The 17,073-nt window shown below is 28.1% G+C and overlaps 1 protein-coding gene across 1 annotated transcript; it reads right to left on the bottom strand.

Moving 5' to 3' along the window:
* Positions 1-407: 407 nt before the first annotated feature.
* On the bottom strand, positions 408-16,680 carry LOC119616023 (COPII coat assembly protein SEC16). Its single transcript, XM_037972162.1, has 2 exons — positions 16,208-16,680; positions 408-5,248 (listed from the first exon to the last, which is right to left on the bottom strand). The coding sequence occupies exons 1-2, from the start codon at positions 16,428-16,430 to the stop codon at positions 4,431-4,433; spliced, it is 1,041 nt and encodes a 346-aa protein (XP_037828090.1). The 5' UTR covers positions 16,431-16,680; the 3' UTR covers positions 408-4,430.
* Between the last annotated feature and the right edge of the window lie 393 nt (positions 16,681-17,073).

Genomic DNA, 17,073 nt, shown 5'->3' with positions numbered 1-17,073 from the left:
TTAATGTTTAATGATACTTATTTGTGTAAAATTTGATAAGAGTTAAAGAATACAATTTGATTTTTCAAAAGACATTCTGTTTCTATCGCAATAATTCCAATTACTTTCAAGTATTTTCTTTAAAATCCTTCAAATATTTCAGGCGGTAACTGAGTCAATTGTGAATCGTACTTAAGAGTCTATTTAGGTATTTATAAGAGTTCTATTGACAATTATTGACTTATAATAGGATATTTCCTTGGATTAAAATCAACATCATGATCTGTAGTTTGATGCAGAGAGTATCATAGATAAATCTGTTTGGGGAAATCTAAAATGAGTGTGAGACCTTTCTATTTAATTGCTATAAACCTAGTACCATTCCAAATCTGTTGTTGTAGGTTATTAATTAAAACTTCAAAATGTTGTTGTTTTTTTAACATTTTAGTTTTTATTTCAGCCGATTCCATTCGCTTTGGTTTTCCTTTAAAATCATTTTTACTCTCAGTTTTATTATTTTGCTTAGCATTTTCCATATAATTTCCGTTGATGTATTGTTTATTTTGTTTTGTTTTCTTATTCTTTTTTTTAATGACATTTAGGTACACTATAGTTGAATAAATATCGATACATTTAGTTTTTGGTTTTCTTGTTTTCTTTTAGTTTATTTCACTATATAATTGTTTGTTTTGTTTTTTTTTTTTTCACATATAAATTTTATTTAGGCCAATTTGTAATTATTGTATTTATGGTTATTATTCATTTTATTTTATTTAAATATATAGGTAGTGGTATACATTGATTTTCAGTTTTTTATTTTCTGTTAATTTTTTATTTATTTTTGTTTTGTTTTCGCACTTAAAGACCCATTTACCAATAAAAAATGCGGTGATTTTTCATTTCGTTTTCTTGTTTTTTTTCTTCGTAATAAATATTTAATTTAATAATTATTCTTTTTGATTTCAGACTAAATATTTGTTATTGTATGGTGTTGTTGTTTTTGTTGTTGCGGTGATTTTTTAGAATTGAATTCTTTTTAGAAAGATAGAAATAGTTTCTTTTTTGAAGTGTAGAGTGAGTAAGTGAGTGAATTAATAGTGATTGATTGAGCCAGTGAGCGAGAGTGAGTGAAAGGTTAGGTGATTTATATTATGAAATAGTTTATATATTTTTTTCTTTTTTGGTTTTTATTATTTTTTTTATAAATTTCTTGTTTTGTATTTGTTTAAATATCACTAAAAAATATGCGTGGTGTTTTGTTTATTCTTTATTATTTATTTATTTATTTGTTGGGTGTAGTGAGGCTTGGATAAATGGGTTTGGACTAAAAGGTTTTTTTTTCTTATATATTTCTTAGGTTATAATTTTTGTTTCATATATATAAATTTTCTAAATTTCTTGTTTAATAATGATATTTTTTTTGGTAATTGTTTGATCAACTAATAAATAATAGTGTTTGACTCTATAGTTTGAGGTTATAATTCAAAAACCCTGTATTTTATAAGAAATCTGTGTAAGTTAAACGTTTTTCCGTGCGGAAAAACGCTCCGCTAACGCTTATATTGTATTTGTAAACTAAATAACTCCAGTCAGAGAACTTATTTTTACTCTCTGTGAAGTATACTGTAATCATAGTGGAATTATATTCTAATCATATGAAATTGATTTAGGTTTACAAAATTTTTCAAATTCTTTCCTTTTCTTAGCTCCATTTACTGTAAAAATTTAAAGAAATATTAATGTTTTGCAGTTTTACACTGAAAAAAAAAAAAAAAATTGTATAATCCGTACTCAGGTTAGGTTCAGGATCTCGTTAGTATATCTATTATTTGATTATTAGTTGCAAAACATATAACTTTAAGGATGCAATACATTGTCAAATTGACTATTCTATAGATTACCCTATAGGCCCTATTAGGCTGTAGTCTAGCCTATGTACTAGTTTATAGACTCCTTTGTAAACTAGTATATTAACTGGTCCATTAAGTAATCTAATGACAAGTCGATAGTACAGGTTATTTGTTAGTCTTGTAACTAGACTTTTGGCTATTATATGAAATAGTCTATCCACTCGGCCTTAGCCTACAGACTAGTTCATAGACTAGCCAATATATTACTTAATATACTAATCATTAGATCATTTCATATGAATTCCCTAATGTTTTAATATCAAAATGTTTTTACATTAAAGATATTTTTAACTAAATGAGAACTGTATCGTTAGATTTCTTTGGGTATGAATCCAAACGATTAACAGGCTAACAAGTTTTTAAACCGTAGACTAAAGTATATTTTTCTTAAGGATTGAGCAGCTCTAAACCCGAATTTCTCCATCAGGTTTTTAAAGATATTGTGTTCTAAAAACTGACTATATTCGGGTCTTTATAACAGAGCAAAGACATCTTTGTTGATAAAATCGCTTTTGTCCTTTGAAAGCCCTATCTGTTGACTTAAAACTAAAGGTTTAATCTCCGTTACAAACAAAATCGACCATACTTGTGGATTAATTTATAAAGATTTAAGAAATTGATTTTGTTTCCCATCCCTGCTTAATTTCCCTACAGGCTTGGGGGGTAATGATTACATTTTCAATTACAATTAAATTTGAAGTAATTGTAATTGAAGCTTTACCAGGCTTGGGGGGGTAATGACTACATTTTCAATTATATTTGAAGTAATTGTAATTGAAACTATACTAATTACAATTACAATTGCAATTACTTGTAATTGTAATTGAAGCTTTGCCAATTACCATTCTTTGTAATTGCAATTGAAGTTTTGTAATTGTAATTTAAATTTTGCCAATTAAAATTACTTATAATTGTAATTAAATAATTTCCAATTACAATTACTTGTAATTGTGAATTTTGTTCCTTATAATTACATGTAATTTGTAATTAGTAATACTTTAATTACAATTACAAGTAATTTTAATTAGAAACTTCAATTACAATTACAAAATAATTGTAATTAGCTAAACTTCAATTACAAGTAATTGTAATTGATTTTTGGTCAATTACATATTACAAGTAATTGTAATTGAAAAAAATTCAATTGCAATTACAAGTATTTGTAATTGGTTATTGCTCAATTACACATTACAAGTAATTGTAATTGACCATGTAATTAAATACTTTGTGTAACCATTACCCCCCGTGCCTGAGCTTTAAAAATTACAATAACTTGTAATTGTAAATGAAGTTTAGCCAATTACAATTACTTGTAGTTGTAATTGCAAACTTTAGTAATACCTAAATTACAAGTAATTGTAATTGTGATTGGCAATCTTCAATTACAAGTAATTGTTAAAAGTTCAATTAACATTACAAGTAATTGTAATTGAAAAACTTCAATTACTAGTAGTTTTAATTGGTAATGCTCAAGTTATACCTAAATTACAAATAATTGTGATTTGTAAACTTTAATTACAAGTAATTGGTAAAAGTTTAATTAACATTACAAGTAATTGTAATTGGAAAAAACTAAATTACAAGTAATTTTAATTGGTTAATGCTCAATTACACATTACAAGTAATTGTCATAGAAAATGTAAATAATTACTTTATGTAATTACTTTTAATGAAATTTCCAAAGGTTGTCTAGGATTTTTGTTCATATCTCCTTTATTTATGAACCGATTTTGCTAATTTTAAATAGCGTTCTTCTCGAAAGCATGTCAGACAGAATTATTGAAAATTTAGAACCCGAAGATATCTGAGGTCTTTAGAAAATGGATTTTACCAATTATACGGATGGACGGACGGACATAGTTTAATCGATTCCGTAATCTATTCCGTAATCCGGAATATATATTCTTTAAGTGGCCCGAAAATAATATTAGAGAAATTACAAAGAGAATGACAAACTTATTTACTATATACAAACTGTATATACCCTTCCCACGAAGGTGAAAGATATAAAAATGGAGAAATTCTGATGTCACATTCGGATTCATTATAGCTCAATCCTAACCTTAAATAATTTTTAATTTATAACCTCAAAATATTGTATGCGTCTCAAATGTGTGTTTAATGTTTAGTTTCATTTCCAAAAATGTATAATTATTTCTATTCGTTTTTTTGTTTTGTTTCTATCATAAAGTTTTCTTTTTAGTGGGTGTGTTGTGGTAGTGATATGGCAAATTTTTTTTTATTCATTACTTAGGTTCCATGTGTTTCAAAATAAGGTCGGATTTTCTTCGGTTCTTATTGTGTATACTTCTTTACTAGCTTAAAAAACACTGTTCTATCCCGCCCTATTACTAAATCCTTGTGTGATTTCATTTCGTGTTTTTTCCCAATTTTTATTTTATTATTCTTCTAAAAAGTACTAATTTGGCTGGTTTATGTTGTATTTGTTTTTTTGTTACGCACATTAATACATAAATAGTTTTCCAAAAAAAAATTTATTTAGCTTAAACTCAATTCCTTAAATTTTATTATTGCAAGAATTTATTTCTCAAATATTAATTCACCATTTAGGAAGGGATTCAAATATGATTTTGTATCGTAGCCGGAAACGGAAGGTGCGGTTATACGTTTACGCGCCAAAGCTTTGGTACGTTTCTCCATGTGACCATGACCATTGTGGCCATGACTGTGATGGGGCCTTTTGTCTTCTTTGGAATTCAATATCAAGGGAATAGGTATTGAGGTGTAAAGAGGTTCCTGTATTATTGATGTGGGTGGATTTAAAGCAGCCTCCTTGTATTTCTCTTCCGTTATTTTATCCTCTAGATTTTCCTCTTCCTCCAATTCCTTAAGTTTCTGATGATTACGTTGATTCCTACGATGATGTTGATAGTGTTTGCGATGTGTTTTCCTTTTGGTGCCATACACCGGTGATGTATCCAGAATGGGTAATGTTTCTATGGGCCGCAACACGGTCGTTTCTTTCTCTATGCCCAAAGGTATTCTTTCGGGTTCATTTAGTGTGGGTAATTCGACAAGTTCTGGCGGCGGTGGTGGTGGTGGTTGCCTTGCTGGATCCAGCAGGAATGTACCGTTGGTCGGTGTTACCGGTTTATTGATGCGATCTTTAGGATTTGATTGTATTATTGTCGCTGTTGCGAATATCTCTTGAAATTTATTGCCCGTTGCTGCCAATTGTTGCAGTTGTATATGTTGTTTCTGTAGAAATTGTTGACGCTGCTGTTGCAGTTGATTAAGTATACGATATTGTTCCAGAATGTGTTTATAGAATTGTTCGGCGGTTACTTCGGATGAATTGATTAAACGTATGGCGATTTTTTCGGGTATCACAATTTTGTCTGTAAGAAGAAACAGGGTAAAGATCGTATTGTTTAATTAATTATTTTAAAATATTACAAAATAGATAAACAAATTTAGAAAATTTAAAAAAATTATTTAAAACTTTATCTTTGTATCGTTTTGCAATGACCTTTTCTCGTCGAAAGTATATGTCTTCATAATACTGTGTCGTATGATTAATACTATTTGAATATTATGTTATTTATTACGTATACATCATGTAGGTATTTCACACAATTAATATTAAGTATACGCCTCGCTGTTTATTATTTAGGAATTCTTTATGACTCATACATACTACAAACGTGTGTTTTCGTTTTATATTTTTTAAATAAATCTGAATGATATTTTCTTTGAGTTTTTGATTATGAACACAAATACTAATAAATTATATTTATTGTTTTATGGAAATGTTTTTATTAAAGCAACGTTACAAAGAAAGATACCAGAAACTGTTTAATTTTAAAATCATAACTTTGTAGACGAAAAGTATTTAAAAGTACCAAAGCAGTTTTTTTTATTGAATAACTTAAAACTAAATGAGAATCTATAAAAGGGGACTTTTTGGTACCTTTTCATCTTCGACTGGTACTTTTTAAGATTTTTCTACCTAGAAACATGAAATTAAACAAGTTTAGAGAAATCTCTAGAAATGAATTTTTGGTACTTTTTCGTTTTCTAAATTGGTACTTTTTGGGTTTTTTGTAATGTTGAACATTCGACCATGAAATTAAAAGTGAAAAAACCCTTTTGACACTTTTAGAAAATTAGGCCCTTTTTGGAACTATATGGATAAAAAGTGTATTTTGGTCCTAAGTAAAGGAGAATTTATAAAAAGGTACTTTTTGTTACATTTGGAAATTTGGCTCTTTTAGCAAGTAAACGGTTAAAAATTGCATTTTCGTACTTATTTTGTACCGCACGTTTCCTTTTAACCATTTTGATTATTTCAATGGGAGTTTGGAATGACTTTGAAATTTAACTTTTTGGTACATTTTCATTCCTCAAAAGGTACTTTTTGAATTCTCAAATTGTTCCTTTTGAATTCTCTTAATATTGAACCTAGAAACATAAAATTAAGAATGTAGAGATCGGTGTGGATGAGAACCTATAAAAAGGGACATTTTGGTACTTTTTCGTTCTTCAAAAGGTACTTTTTAAGTTTTCTATAATATTGTATCTAGAAACATGAAATTAAACATGTATAGCACGGATTAAGTTAGAACCAATAAAATGGGACTTTTTGATACCTTTTGGTACTTTTTGAGTTCTCTATAATATTGAACCTAGAAACATTAAATTAAGCCCGGAGTAAATGAGAACCTATAAAAAGGGACATTTTGGTACTTTTTCGTTCTTCAAGTTTTTTTAAGTTTTCTATAATATTGAACCTAGAAGCATGAAATTAAACATGTATAGCACGGAGTAAGTGAGAACTAATAAAATGGGACTTTTTGGTATCTTTTGGTACTTTTTGAGTTCTCCATAATATTGAATGAAGAGACATGAAATTAAGCCCATAGTAAATGAGAACCTATAACAAGTTAGAGTGCTACATTCGGCTGAGCCGAATCTTAAATACCCTCCACCAGCTACTTTTATATTAATACTTTTCTAATTGATCAAATCAGTTTTCTCATGTCTTAAATAGAAAAAATCCCAAATTTAAACAGCTTAAATCTATTACAATTCCAAGATTTATTGAACATTACAAACGCCATTTTCTTTACATTTTAATAGCGCTTAGCGATATTTAGTAATTTGCATGTATGCGTGTGTGTGAAAGATTTAAGGATTTTCAAAATACATATATATAATTTTGTTCTACACAAATTGATATTGCAACTAGTTAAATACGGTTAAAGCGCTTTTAAAGGCAGGACCTAGTATTGGAGATATGACCAATTATAGACCGATCGTAAAAAAATCTTTAAGCAAAATTTCTGTACATAAAAGCTATATTTCAGTCAAATTTTGTATCTATATCGTAATTTTGTAATAAGTTATGAGTGTTTATGTGATTTTCTGAAGGAAAACTTGTACGGGACCGACCGCACCCATGTTATGAACCAATCGTGAAAAAATCTTGAAATAGAATTTTTGTATACAAAACTAATATTTGTGCCAAATTTTGTATCAATAGCTTTATTTAGTAATAAGTAATGTGCGTTTTAGTGATTTTCTGAAGGGAACATTGTATGGGACCCACCGCACTCATGTTATGAACCTATCGAGAAAAAATCCTGAAATATAATTTTTGTATACAAAACTATTATTTGTGCCAAATGTTGTATCAATGGCTTTATTTGGTAATGAGAAATGTGCTTTTAGGAGATTTTCGTAAAAGGACCTTTTATGGGAGCTATGACCAATTATGTATATAAAGAAAATTTCAAAATTCTGTATCTATATCATTTTTGGTAATGAATATTGTGCATTTAAGTGATTTTCTGGAGGGGACCTAGTATGAGAGCTATGACCAAATATGGACCGATCGTAAAACAATTTTATAGTATAATTTATGTATATAAGATCAATATTTTTGCTAAATGTATGGATACCAATATTTGGTAATGAGTTATGTGCGTTTAAGTGATTTTCGGGAGGAAACCTTGTGTGAGAGCTATGGCCAAGGATGGACCGATCGTGAAAAAATTTTGAAATAACATTTATGTGTACAAAAATAGTATTTATGCCAAATATTTTATGGGCATCACTATTAGGCAATAAGCTTTAAGTGTTTTTTTGAAAGGGACCTTGTTGGGAGCTATGATCAATTATGGACCGATAGGAAAACATTTTCACAGTAATATTTCTGTGCATATAAGCAATACTTAGTACCAAATTTTATATGGATATCTTCATTAACTTGGGAGCTATGGCCAATTATGGACCGATCGGAAAAACTTTTCACAGTAATATTTTTGTGCATATGAGCAATACTTGTACCAAATTTTATATTGATATCTTAATTTTGTAATGAGTTATGTGCGTTTAAGTGATTTTCGGGAGGGGACCTTGTATGGGAGCTATGACCAATTATGGACAGATCGGAGAAAACTTTCAAAGTAATATTTCTTTATATATGAGCAATACTTGTGACAAACTTTATATGGATATCTTAATTTAGTAATGAGTTATGTGCGTTTAAGTGATTTTCGGGAGGGGACCTTGTATGGGAGCCATGACCAATTATGGACCGATCGGAAAAAAATTTCTCAGTAATATTTCTGTGCATATAAGCAATACTTGTACAAACTTTTATATGGATATCTTACTTTAGTAATGAGTTATTCACGTTTAAGTGATTTTCGGGAGGGGACCTTGTATGGGAGTTATGACCAATTATGGACCGATCGGAAAAAACTTTCATAGTAATATTTCTGTATATAAGAGCAATACTTGCACCAAATTTTATATGGATATCTTCATTTACTAATGAGTTATGTGCGTTTTAGTGATTTTCGGGAGGGGACCTTGTATGGGAGCTATGACCAATTATGGACCGATCCAAAAAAATTTAATAGTAATATTTCTGTATATAAGAGCAATACTTGCACCAAATTTTATATGGATATCTTCATTTACTAATGAGTTATGTGGTTTTAAGTGATTTTCGGGAGGGGACCTTGTATGGGAGCTATGACCAATTATGGACCGATCCAAAAAAACGTTCATAGTAATATTTCTGTATATAAGAGCAATACTTGCACCAAATTTTATATGGATATCTTCATTTACTAATGAGTTATCTGGTTTTAAGTGATTTTCGGGAGGGGACCTTGTATGGGAGCTATGACCAATTATGGACCGATCGGAAAATAATTTAAGAATAATATTTCTGTGCATATGAGAAATACTTATTCCAAATTTTATATGGATATCTTTATTTAGTAATGAGTTATGCGCGTTTAAGTGATTTTCGGGAGGGGACCTTGTATGGGAGCTATGTCCAATTATGGTCCGATCCGGAAAATTTTTGCACTGAATGAATTCTATTGACATAAGATTTTAATTTGTAAAATTTTGTGAAGATATCGATATTGTGACGGAAGTTATTAACAAAAAACCCATTTTCCGGGAATATGTACTTTTGTATGGGAGGTATATGAAATTGTGGACCGATTCTGGCAATTTTCAGCAGGAATCAAGATCTTGTGCAGAAACGAATGTTTGCTGACTTTCATGAAATTATCTTGCATAGTTTTCGAGAAAATTACATCAGAATGTGTAAAAAATGCTTATTTTTTCGAGGTTGTTTTAAATTTTGATTCATAACTTTTCCCGGTGTGAACGGATTTTGCTCATTTTCAATACCAAACTGCTTAGGACAACAATGAATATTTTCGGTGAATTTGGTTTACTTCCTTTGCTTCGTTTTAACGTGAGCGTGTTTTAGACAGACAGACAGACAGACGGACAGACGGACAGACGGACATAGCTAAATCGACTCAGAATTTGATAAGGACCCAGAATATATATACTTTGTTGGGTCTAAGATGAATATTTCTTGGTGTTACACACGGAATGACAAAGTTATATATACCCTCTATCACCACTGATGGTGGTGGAGGGTATAAAAAGGGACTTTTTGGTACTTTTTCGTTCTTTAAAAGGTACTTTTAGTGTTTTCTATAATATTGAATCTGGAAATATGAAATTAAACATGTATAGCCCGGAGTAAAGGGGACTTTATGGTACTTTTTCGTTCTTTAAAAGGTACATTTTGATTTTTTTACAATAACGGCCCTAGAAACATGGGACTTTTTGGTACTTTTTCGTTCTTCAAAAAGTACTTTTTGTGTTTTCTATAATATTGAACCTAGAAACAAGAAATATAACATGTACAGCACGGAGTAAATTGGAACCTATAAAAGCGGACTATTTGGTACTTTTACATTCTGCAAAAGGTACTTTTTGGAAAATTGTACTCCTTAAGTAAGTAAACGGGTAAAAACTATATTTAGAAATACAATTTTTAATTTTTTCGTAACTTATCGAAAGAACTAAAATACAAATTTAGTACTTTTCGGATAATCTAACGTTTAAGGGGTGAAAACTGTAATAATTTAATGTTAAGAAAAAAGTACCAAAAAAAGGGGTAAAAGCGGGAAATTTGATTTTATTCAAACTCATTGAGCCAATTTTAATAAAATTTGAAAAATTGGTAAATTTAGTAATACTACATAAGCTAATGAGTTGTTATTTGGTACCAAGGACTATTTGTTGGTACTTTTTGAAACATAAAATTAAACATGCAGCGTCGTGGTTGTATGAAAATCTATAAGAAGGGACTTTTTTAGTACTTTTTCGTTCTTTGGCTGCTATTTCTTGAATTTTCAGCAATATTGAGACTAAGAAACCAAAGAGTAAATTCTTTCTCAGTTTTCTTACAATTTATCAAAAAACTCTTTTTGAAAATGGATGTTAATGAAGAATTAAGCAAAAATCTATAAACTTTTTTATAAGAATTTTTAAAAGTGTTTATTAAAAATATAGAGAATTGATCAAAAATCTTTTAAAAAAAGTGATGTACTGACAAATTTCAATAAATATAGAATTTATATAACATTTTGTAATGGCATTTTATTTCATTTCTTTTAATTACAAAAATCTATTTAACAATAAACCACTTTTTTCATTACTCATACGCCTCCAATTAAATTAGTAAAGTAACCTACAAACTAAATAACAAGTATACGTCTCTGTGCTTAACTGTGCACTCAATTCAATATTAATTATACGCTTAGTTGCATTGAAATAAATTTCAGAAAAACGACTATAATTACTTGACTTCTCTTCAATACTATTTACTATATAGGTATGTATATATATGTATATATAGTATTATGATTTTAACCCATAAAATCATTCAGGTGTAATGAAATAAACTTTCATATGGTTTCTGTTACAATTTTGTTTCGTTTTTTCTTGTTTTTCTGCCTGCTTACCACCAGCATTATTTTTATTACTTTAACAATTTTCATAAATAAATGCAAATGCAACACGCATACATATTTACATTTAGCTAAACACACTGTTATGTATAAACATATACATACACTCGTATACAACTAAAACCATGACCTACAAATAATAAAAACAACAAAAACATTAAGCAAACCAGCAACACCTGTGAAAAAATAACAAAAAATAATGAAATTCACACACATATGTACATATACACAGGAAACGATTTTATTTTAGAAGGAAATAAAAAATATAGAGAATTTTTTTGTTGGTACTTTTACTGTAGTATTGGTACGTACTGCCTAGACAATATCAAGCTTCTCAAAATAAAATTTTTATAGAGAGAAAAAAAAAAAATATGAAAAATATTATTATGATGATTAACCTTGTGGTTGAGAACAAAAAAATATATAAACTTAACAACAATTTATACCTTGAAAAGTAATAAACTATAAAATTAAGACTTATTTTTAATAACAAAAACAACAACAGCAGAAAAAAACCCTAAAAAAGATTAAAGAATTTACAATTTAGTTTAAAAAAAGTTGTTGTTGTTAAAAAACTAGAACAGATTAACTTTACTTATGTTGTTGTTTTAGCCAACGACAGCAAAAACTATTTAAAGGTTTCAGTTTAATAAAACAAACTCTTAAGGAAAAACAACAATAACACACACAGAGAAAAAAATTATAGGATTTTTGACCTGTATTTAACAGAATAAACAATAACAATAACAAAAAAAGAAACAAAGTAATCATTTCTTGAAAACCTTTCTAGACTAACATTGTTGCAATAGGAGTACTAGTACAAGTACTCGTAATACCATTTCTATATAAACGTTTTCTCTCTCTCTCTCACTCTCTCTTTTTCTTTAAACACAATGCACTAGCAAGTGTGCAAGTGTTTGCTTGGAATTCATTGTAAAAAATACAGTGTGAACAGGCAGAGAGGGAGAGCCAGAAAGAAAAAAACATAAATAAAATGAAAACAATAAAAACAAAAACAGATTGAGTACGACAACCCATTGACCTACATTCGGAGTAAAAAAAGCAACAGCAACAACAACATATGCAAATGGAAAAACAATAACAACAAACTTGATAGCATAAAAAACGGCGTTTTGTTTTTTGTTGTCATTTTCTAACACACAACACAACGACAGCGTCTGAGGAAACGGAAATAACTGAATGGTTTAAATTTGTTTTTTAATGGAGAACAAAATAAAATAAAACGTAAAGTATTTAGTTAAATATGGCCAAGGAAATAAAGAAATCGGCTTAATGTAATAAACTATTTAATTTAGTACATTGTTAATGGTTTCTATAATGTATAAAACCAGTAGCCAGCAAGTAGGATGGAGTCTTAAAGAAACTGTAATTTTGGGGAAATGAAATCAACAGTAAATAGGGTAAATACAGCAGGCAGTGTTTTGAAATTTTTAGTTTCTTTTTTCTTCTATCAATTTACTTGTTATAATTAAGTTTTTGAGTTTTTTGCTTATTATAATGCTGTTGTACTGTTTAGCACTTAAGATAAATCTTCAAATTTACTAATGAACAAATAATTGCTTAAATATTTATTCAAGTTAGTTCTGTTAAGAAGTCATTAAGTGCTCTTCAAACTTTTAGGAGACAAAAATATTCTTGGAATACAATTTGCTTTTACTTCAATATTAAGAAAAGATACCAAATGAAAAATTTAATTCCTACAAATTCTATAAAATTGAACTAAGAAATGTGAAATTAAACATGCAGAGTTCTGATTGACTAAGATGGGGACATTTTTTGTATCTTTTCGTTCTTCAACTCTGGAACTTTAAATAAAAAATTTGTTGTTTTGTAAGAATAATTTTTAAGTACATGATAATATTTTTAACAATAGAGGCGTGGCACCTCCCATTTGAAATACATATGTACATAAATTATTTTAACTGTGAAACTATTGGAGCTAGAATCCTTGAATTTTTCAAGAACAACTTTTACATACAGATAATAAATTAATGGATTCGAAATAGGGGGCGTGACACCTCCCACATGGATTAAATACAGAAAATAATTATAATTAGGAAACTATTAGGGGTAGAACCTTTTACATACATTTAAACATTTGGATAATACATTTGTGGATAAAAAAATGGGGGCGTGGCACCTTCCATATACATTAAGTACAAAAATTTGTATATCTGATAAACTATTAACTCCAGAATACTCAAATTTCGGCTAGAAAAACTTTTTCATACATGTAAACATTTGGGTAAGCAAATTCGAGATTAAAAATAGGGCATATGGGAGGGCGTGGCACCTCCCATATGAATTAAATGCAAAAATGCGTATATCTGAGAAACTATGGGAGCTAAAATTCTCAAATTTAGCAAGAACATCTTTTACAGACATGTAAACATTTGGGTAATCAATTTCGAGATTAACAATAGGGGGCGTGGCACCTATATGAAATAAATATTAAATTTGTTTGAAAAATAAGTGGTCCAGCAATAGTGGGCGTTATATTTCCTATATAAAATGTATTTTTTTAGGGTATACACTAGGTATATCTAGTATGATATAAATATTGTTATACAGAAAATTTTCTGTAAAACAGAACTTTTACAGGGAAGTTTTTCTGAAGAAATTGCGGTTATTATATTACACTTTTAAAGAAATACTTACACAATTTTTTATACTGTTATATAAGAATTCTATTAAAAATACAAACAATTATATATAGAATTTTCTACAGAAGAACTAATATAAAGTTAATATTCTCTAGAAAATACTGTTATACACAAAATTGTTTATCACAAATACTGTTATACAGAACATTTTGTATGTTGTTATACCCTGGAGAAGACACTGTTTTACACAAATTTGCTAATGAAAATACTGTTATACAAAAAATTTTTACAGGAAATACTGTTATACAAAAATGTTTTTTTTTTTTTAAATACTGTTATACCCTAAATTTTCTGTAGAAAACACAGTTTTACACTATTTTTTATAGAAAATACTCTTCTACACAATATTTTCTATTGTATGGAAAATATAGTTATACAGAAAACTTAGTTTTGAAAATACTATTATACAGACAAAATTTTCTTTAGGAAATACTGTTATACAGGACATTTTGTATTGAAAATAGTGGTATACCGCAAATTTTCTGCAGACTACACTGTTTTAGACAAATTTTCTTTTGAAAATACTGTTATACACAAAATTTTCTACAAGAAATACTGTTATACAGAAATTTTTCTATTAAAAATACTTTTAAACTCTAAAGTTTCTTTAGAAAACATTGTTTTACACTAATTCTTTTATAGAAAATACTATTATACACAATATTTTCTATTGAAAATACTGTTTTAAACATTGAAAATACTGTTACACAGCAATTTTGTATAGAAAATACTGTTATACAGAAAATTTTCTTTAGGAAATACTGTTATACAGAACATTTTGTATTGAAAATAGTGTTATTTTCTGCAGACGACACTTTTAGACAAATTTTCTTTTGAAAATACTGTTATACACCAAATTTTCTACAGGAAATACTGTTATACAGAAATGTTTCTATTGAAAATACTGTTATAATCTAAATTTTCTGTAGAAAACACAGTTTTACACAAATTTTTTATAGAAAATGCTATTATACACAATATTTTCTATTGAAAATACTGTTATACAGAAAATTTAGTATAGAAATTACTGTTATATACATTGAAAATACTGTTATACAGACAATTTAGTACAGAAAATAAAGTTATATATAAAATTTTCTTTAGGAAATACTGTTATACAGAACATTTTGTGTTGATAATACTGTTATACCCCAAATTTTCTACAGGAAATACTGTTATACAGAAATGTTTCCATTGAAAATACTGTTATACCCAAAAGTTTCTTTAGAAATCACAGTTTTACACTCATTTTTTTTTTTAGTAAATGGCTGTTATACACAAGATTTTCCAAGAAAAATACTGTTATATAAAAAATTTTGTATGGAAAATTCCTTTGTACACAAAATTTTTTACAGAAAATACTGTTATACACTAAATTTTCTATAGACATTACTGTTATATACAGAAAATACTGTTATACAGAAAATTTTCTGTAGAAAATACACTGTTATGTATATACATAAAATTTTCTATGGAAAATACTGTTATACACTAAATGTTGGGTAGAAAATATACAAAATTTAGCACGGAAAATACCATTATAAACAGATTATCACAGTGTTTTACCTTGTTCACACTTACATATAAAACAAAGTCAACTTTGATTCGCCTTTAAATAATTCACAAATTTAAAACACTGCACTAAATAAATAACAAATGTTAACTCTAGAGTTTATGATGAGTTTGATACATCTTGACAACTTGTGTCAGGTGTCAAAAATACATAATTTGAAATGAACTAAATATAAAATAAACAAATATTTCTCTTCCTTAAAACAAGAGAATGCAAATTAGCAATTCTTGTTTTTTTCACCTCAAAAATAATGCAAAACAACCACAACAAATATAAGGCTAATATAGACAATAATTGTTGTTGTTATTGCTGCAGCTAGTTATGTTGAAACACTCATTTAGTTTATTGTTTAATTATTGTATATTTCGAAAGGAGGAAAAGTAGAATTATAAAACAGAAATATGTAAAAGGAAATAAATGAAAGTTTTCCTGTTTCTAGGAATTGTTGTTTTGTAAAAGAAGGAGACAAGGAGTAAGGAAGTGAAGTCATAATAAAATAATTTGTGTATTTAAGTGTTTTGTTTTTGCAATTTGCAATTGCTATGTCTTTATTGTTGTCAATATTGTTTTGGAGTAATTTAACCCAGATTCATTTATGATTTATAGTATTTTTATGAAATTGTTTTTTTTTCTTTGGTTTCTAAATGATTTTTAATGATGTTATGTATGAAGTATAAATAGTTTATAAGTGATTGTGGAAATGGAAGAAGAGAGAGGGGGGGGGGGGGGTGATTGAAATCTTACCACAATTATTATTTTTTGTAACAAATGGGCGTATCGTTGGATCCCATATGAATATATAATACAAAGACAACATTATGGCTGCCAGAGACACACATAGAACATAAACTGCTACCGTTAAAATGCGAATGACCTTACGATTGCCCTGCGGCTGATAGCAGCGACTTATAGTTTCCGTAGGCGGTAATTTAACTTTTTCCTCTAACGAACCCATTTTAGAATTCATTTTTATTGATGTTTATATATTTGTCCGTTTGATTTTTCAAAAAATTTTATTAATAATTAATTTTGTTTATTTGAATTTGTAAAAAAAAAGAGAAGACCGTGTAGTAGTAGCAAATCAATTTTGATGTTCCAAGGTTTTTGATATGTTAAATTCCTTGTTTGTATTTTTTTTTGAGTTTTATTGTTATTTGGTTGGGTTTCCGTTTTATTTCAATTCATTTTAGTTTATAAATGCATTTAATTACAAATTATTTTTATGTTTTTTTTTGTTTTTAATTTAAAATTTATTGTCGTTTTTTATTAATTTCTATAAAACTTTTTTTGTTTATCACTTGTTTAATTATAATTTTTTACTTTTTTATAAATTTCGTTTATTTTGTTGTTTTTTATGAATTTTTGAAAAAAGTGTTTTAGTTTAAAAATAAAACCGTTAAAATTGCGTTTCCTTTCTATTCAAATATTTTCTCGACCGTCTCTCTGTGCAACTGCATTTGTAATGAATTAAGTTTTTAGTATTTTCAACGTTTTTAACAAATATCCATCCATCCATCCGTCTGTTCTGGTCGGAATCAGTGCGAATATGTTTCGTTTGTTGTGATTCTCTCCATTTCTCTTTAATACTCTCTTTGGTTTGAAGCGTAAAA

This window comes from Lucilia sericata, unplaced genomic scaffold (genome assembly GCF_015586225.1).
Source record: "Lucilia sericata isolate MDLA Ls3-8-SP2 unplaced genomic scaffold, ASM1558622v1 Contig000053F_arrow, whole genome shotgun sequence".
Taxonomy (NCBI): Eukaryota; Metazoa; Arthropoda; class Insecta; order Diptera; family Calliphoridae; genus Lucilia; species Lucilia sericata.
This window is presented reverse-complemented; position numbering and strand designations above follow the sequence as displayed.

Coding starts and splice junctions, on each gene's coding strand:
- LOC119616023 (XM_037972162.1), bottom strand. CDS start 16,430: ATGAATTCTAAAATGGGTTCGTTAGAGGAAAAAGTTAAATTACCGCCT. Junction 5,249..16,207: donor TACAAAAAATAATAATTGTG/GTAAGATTTCAA, acceptor TTCTTCTTACAG/ACAAAATTGTGATACCCGAA.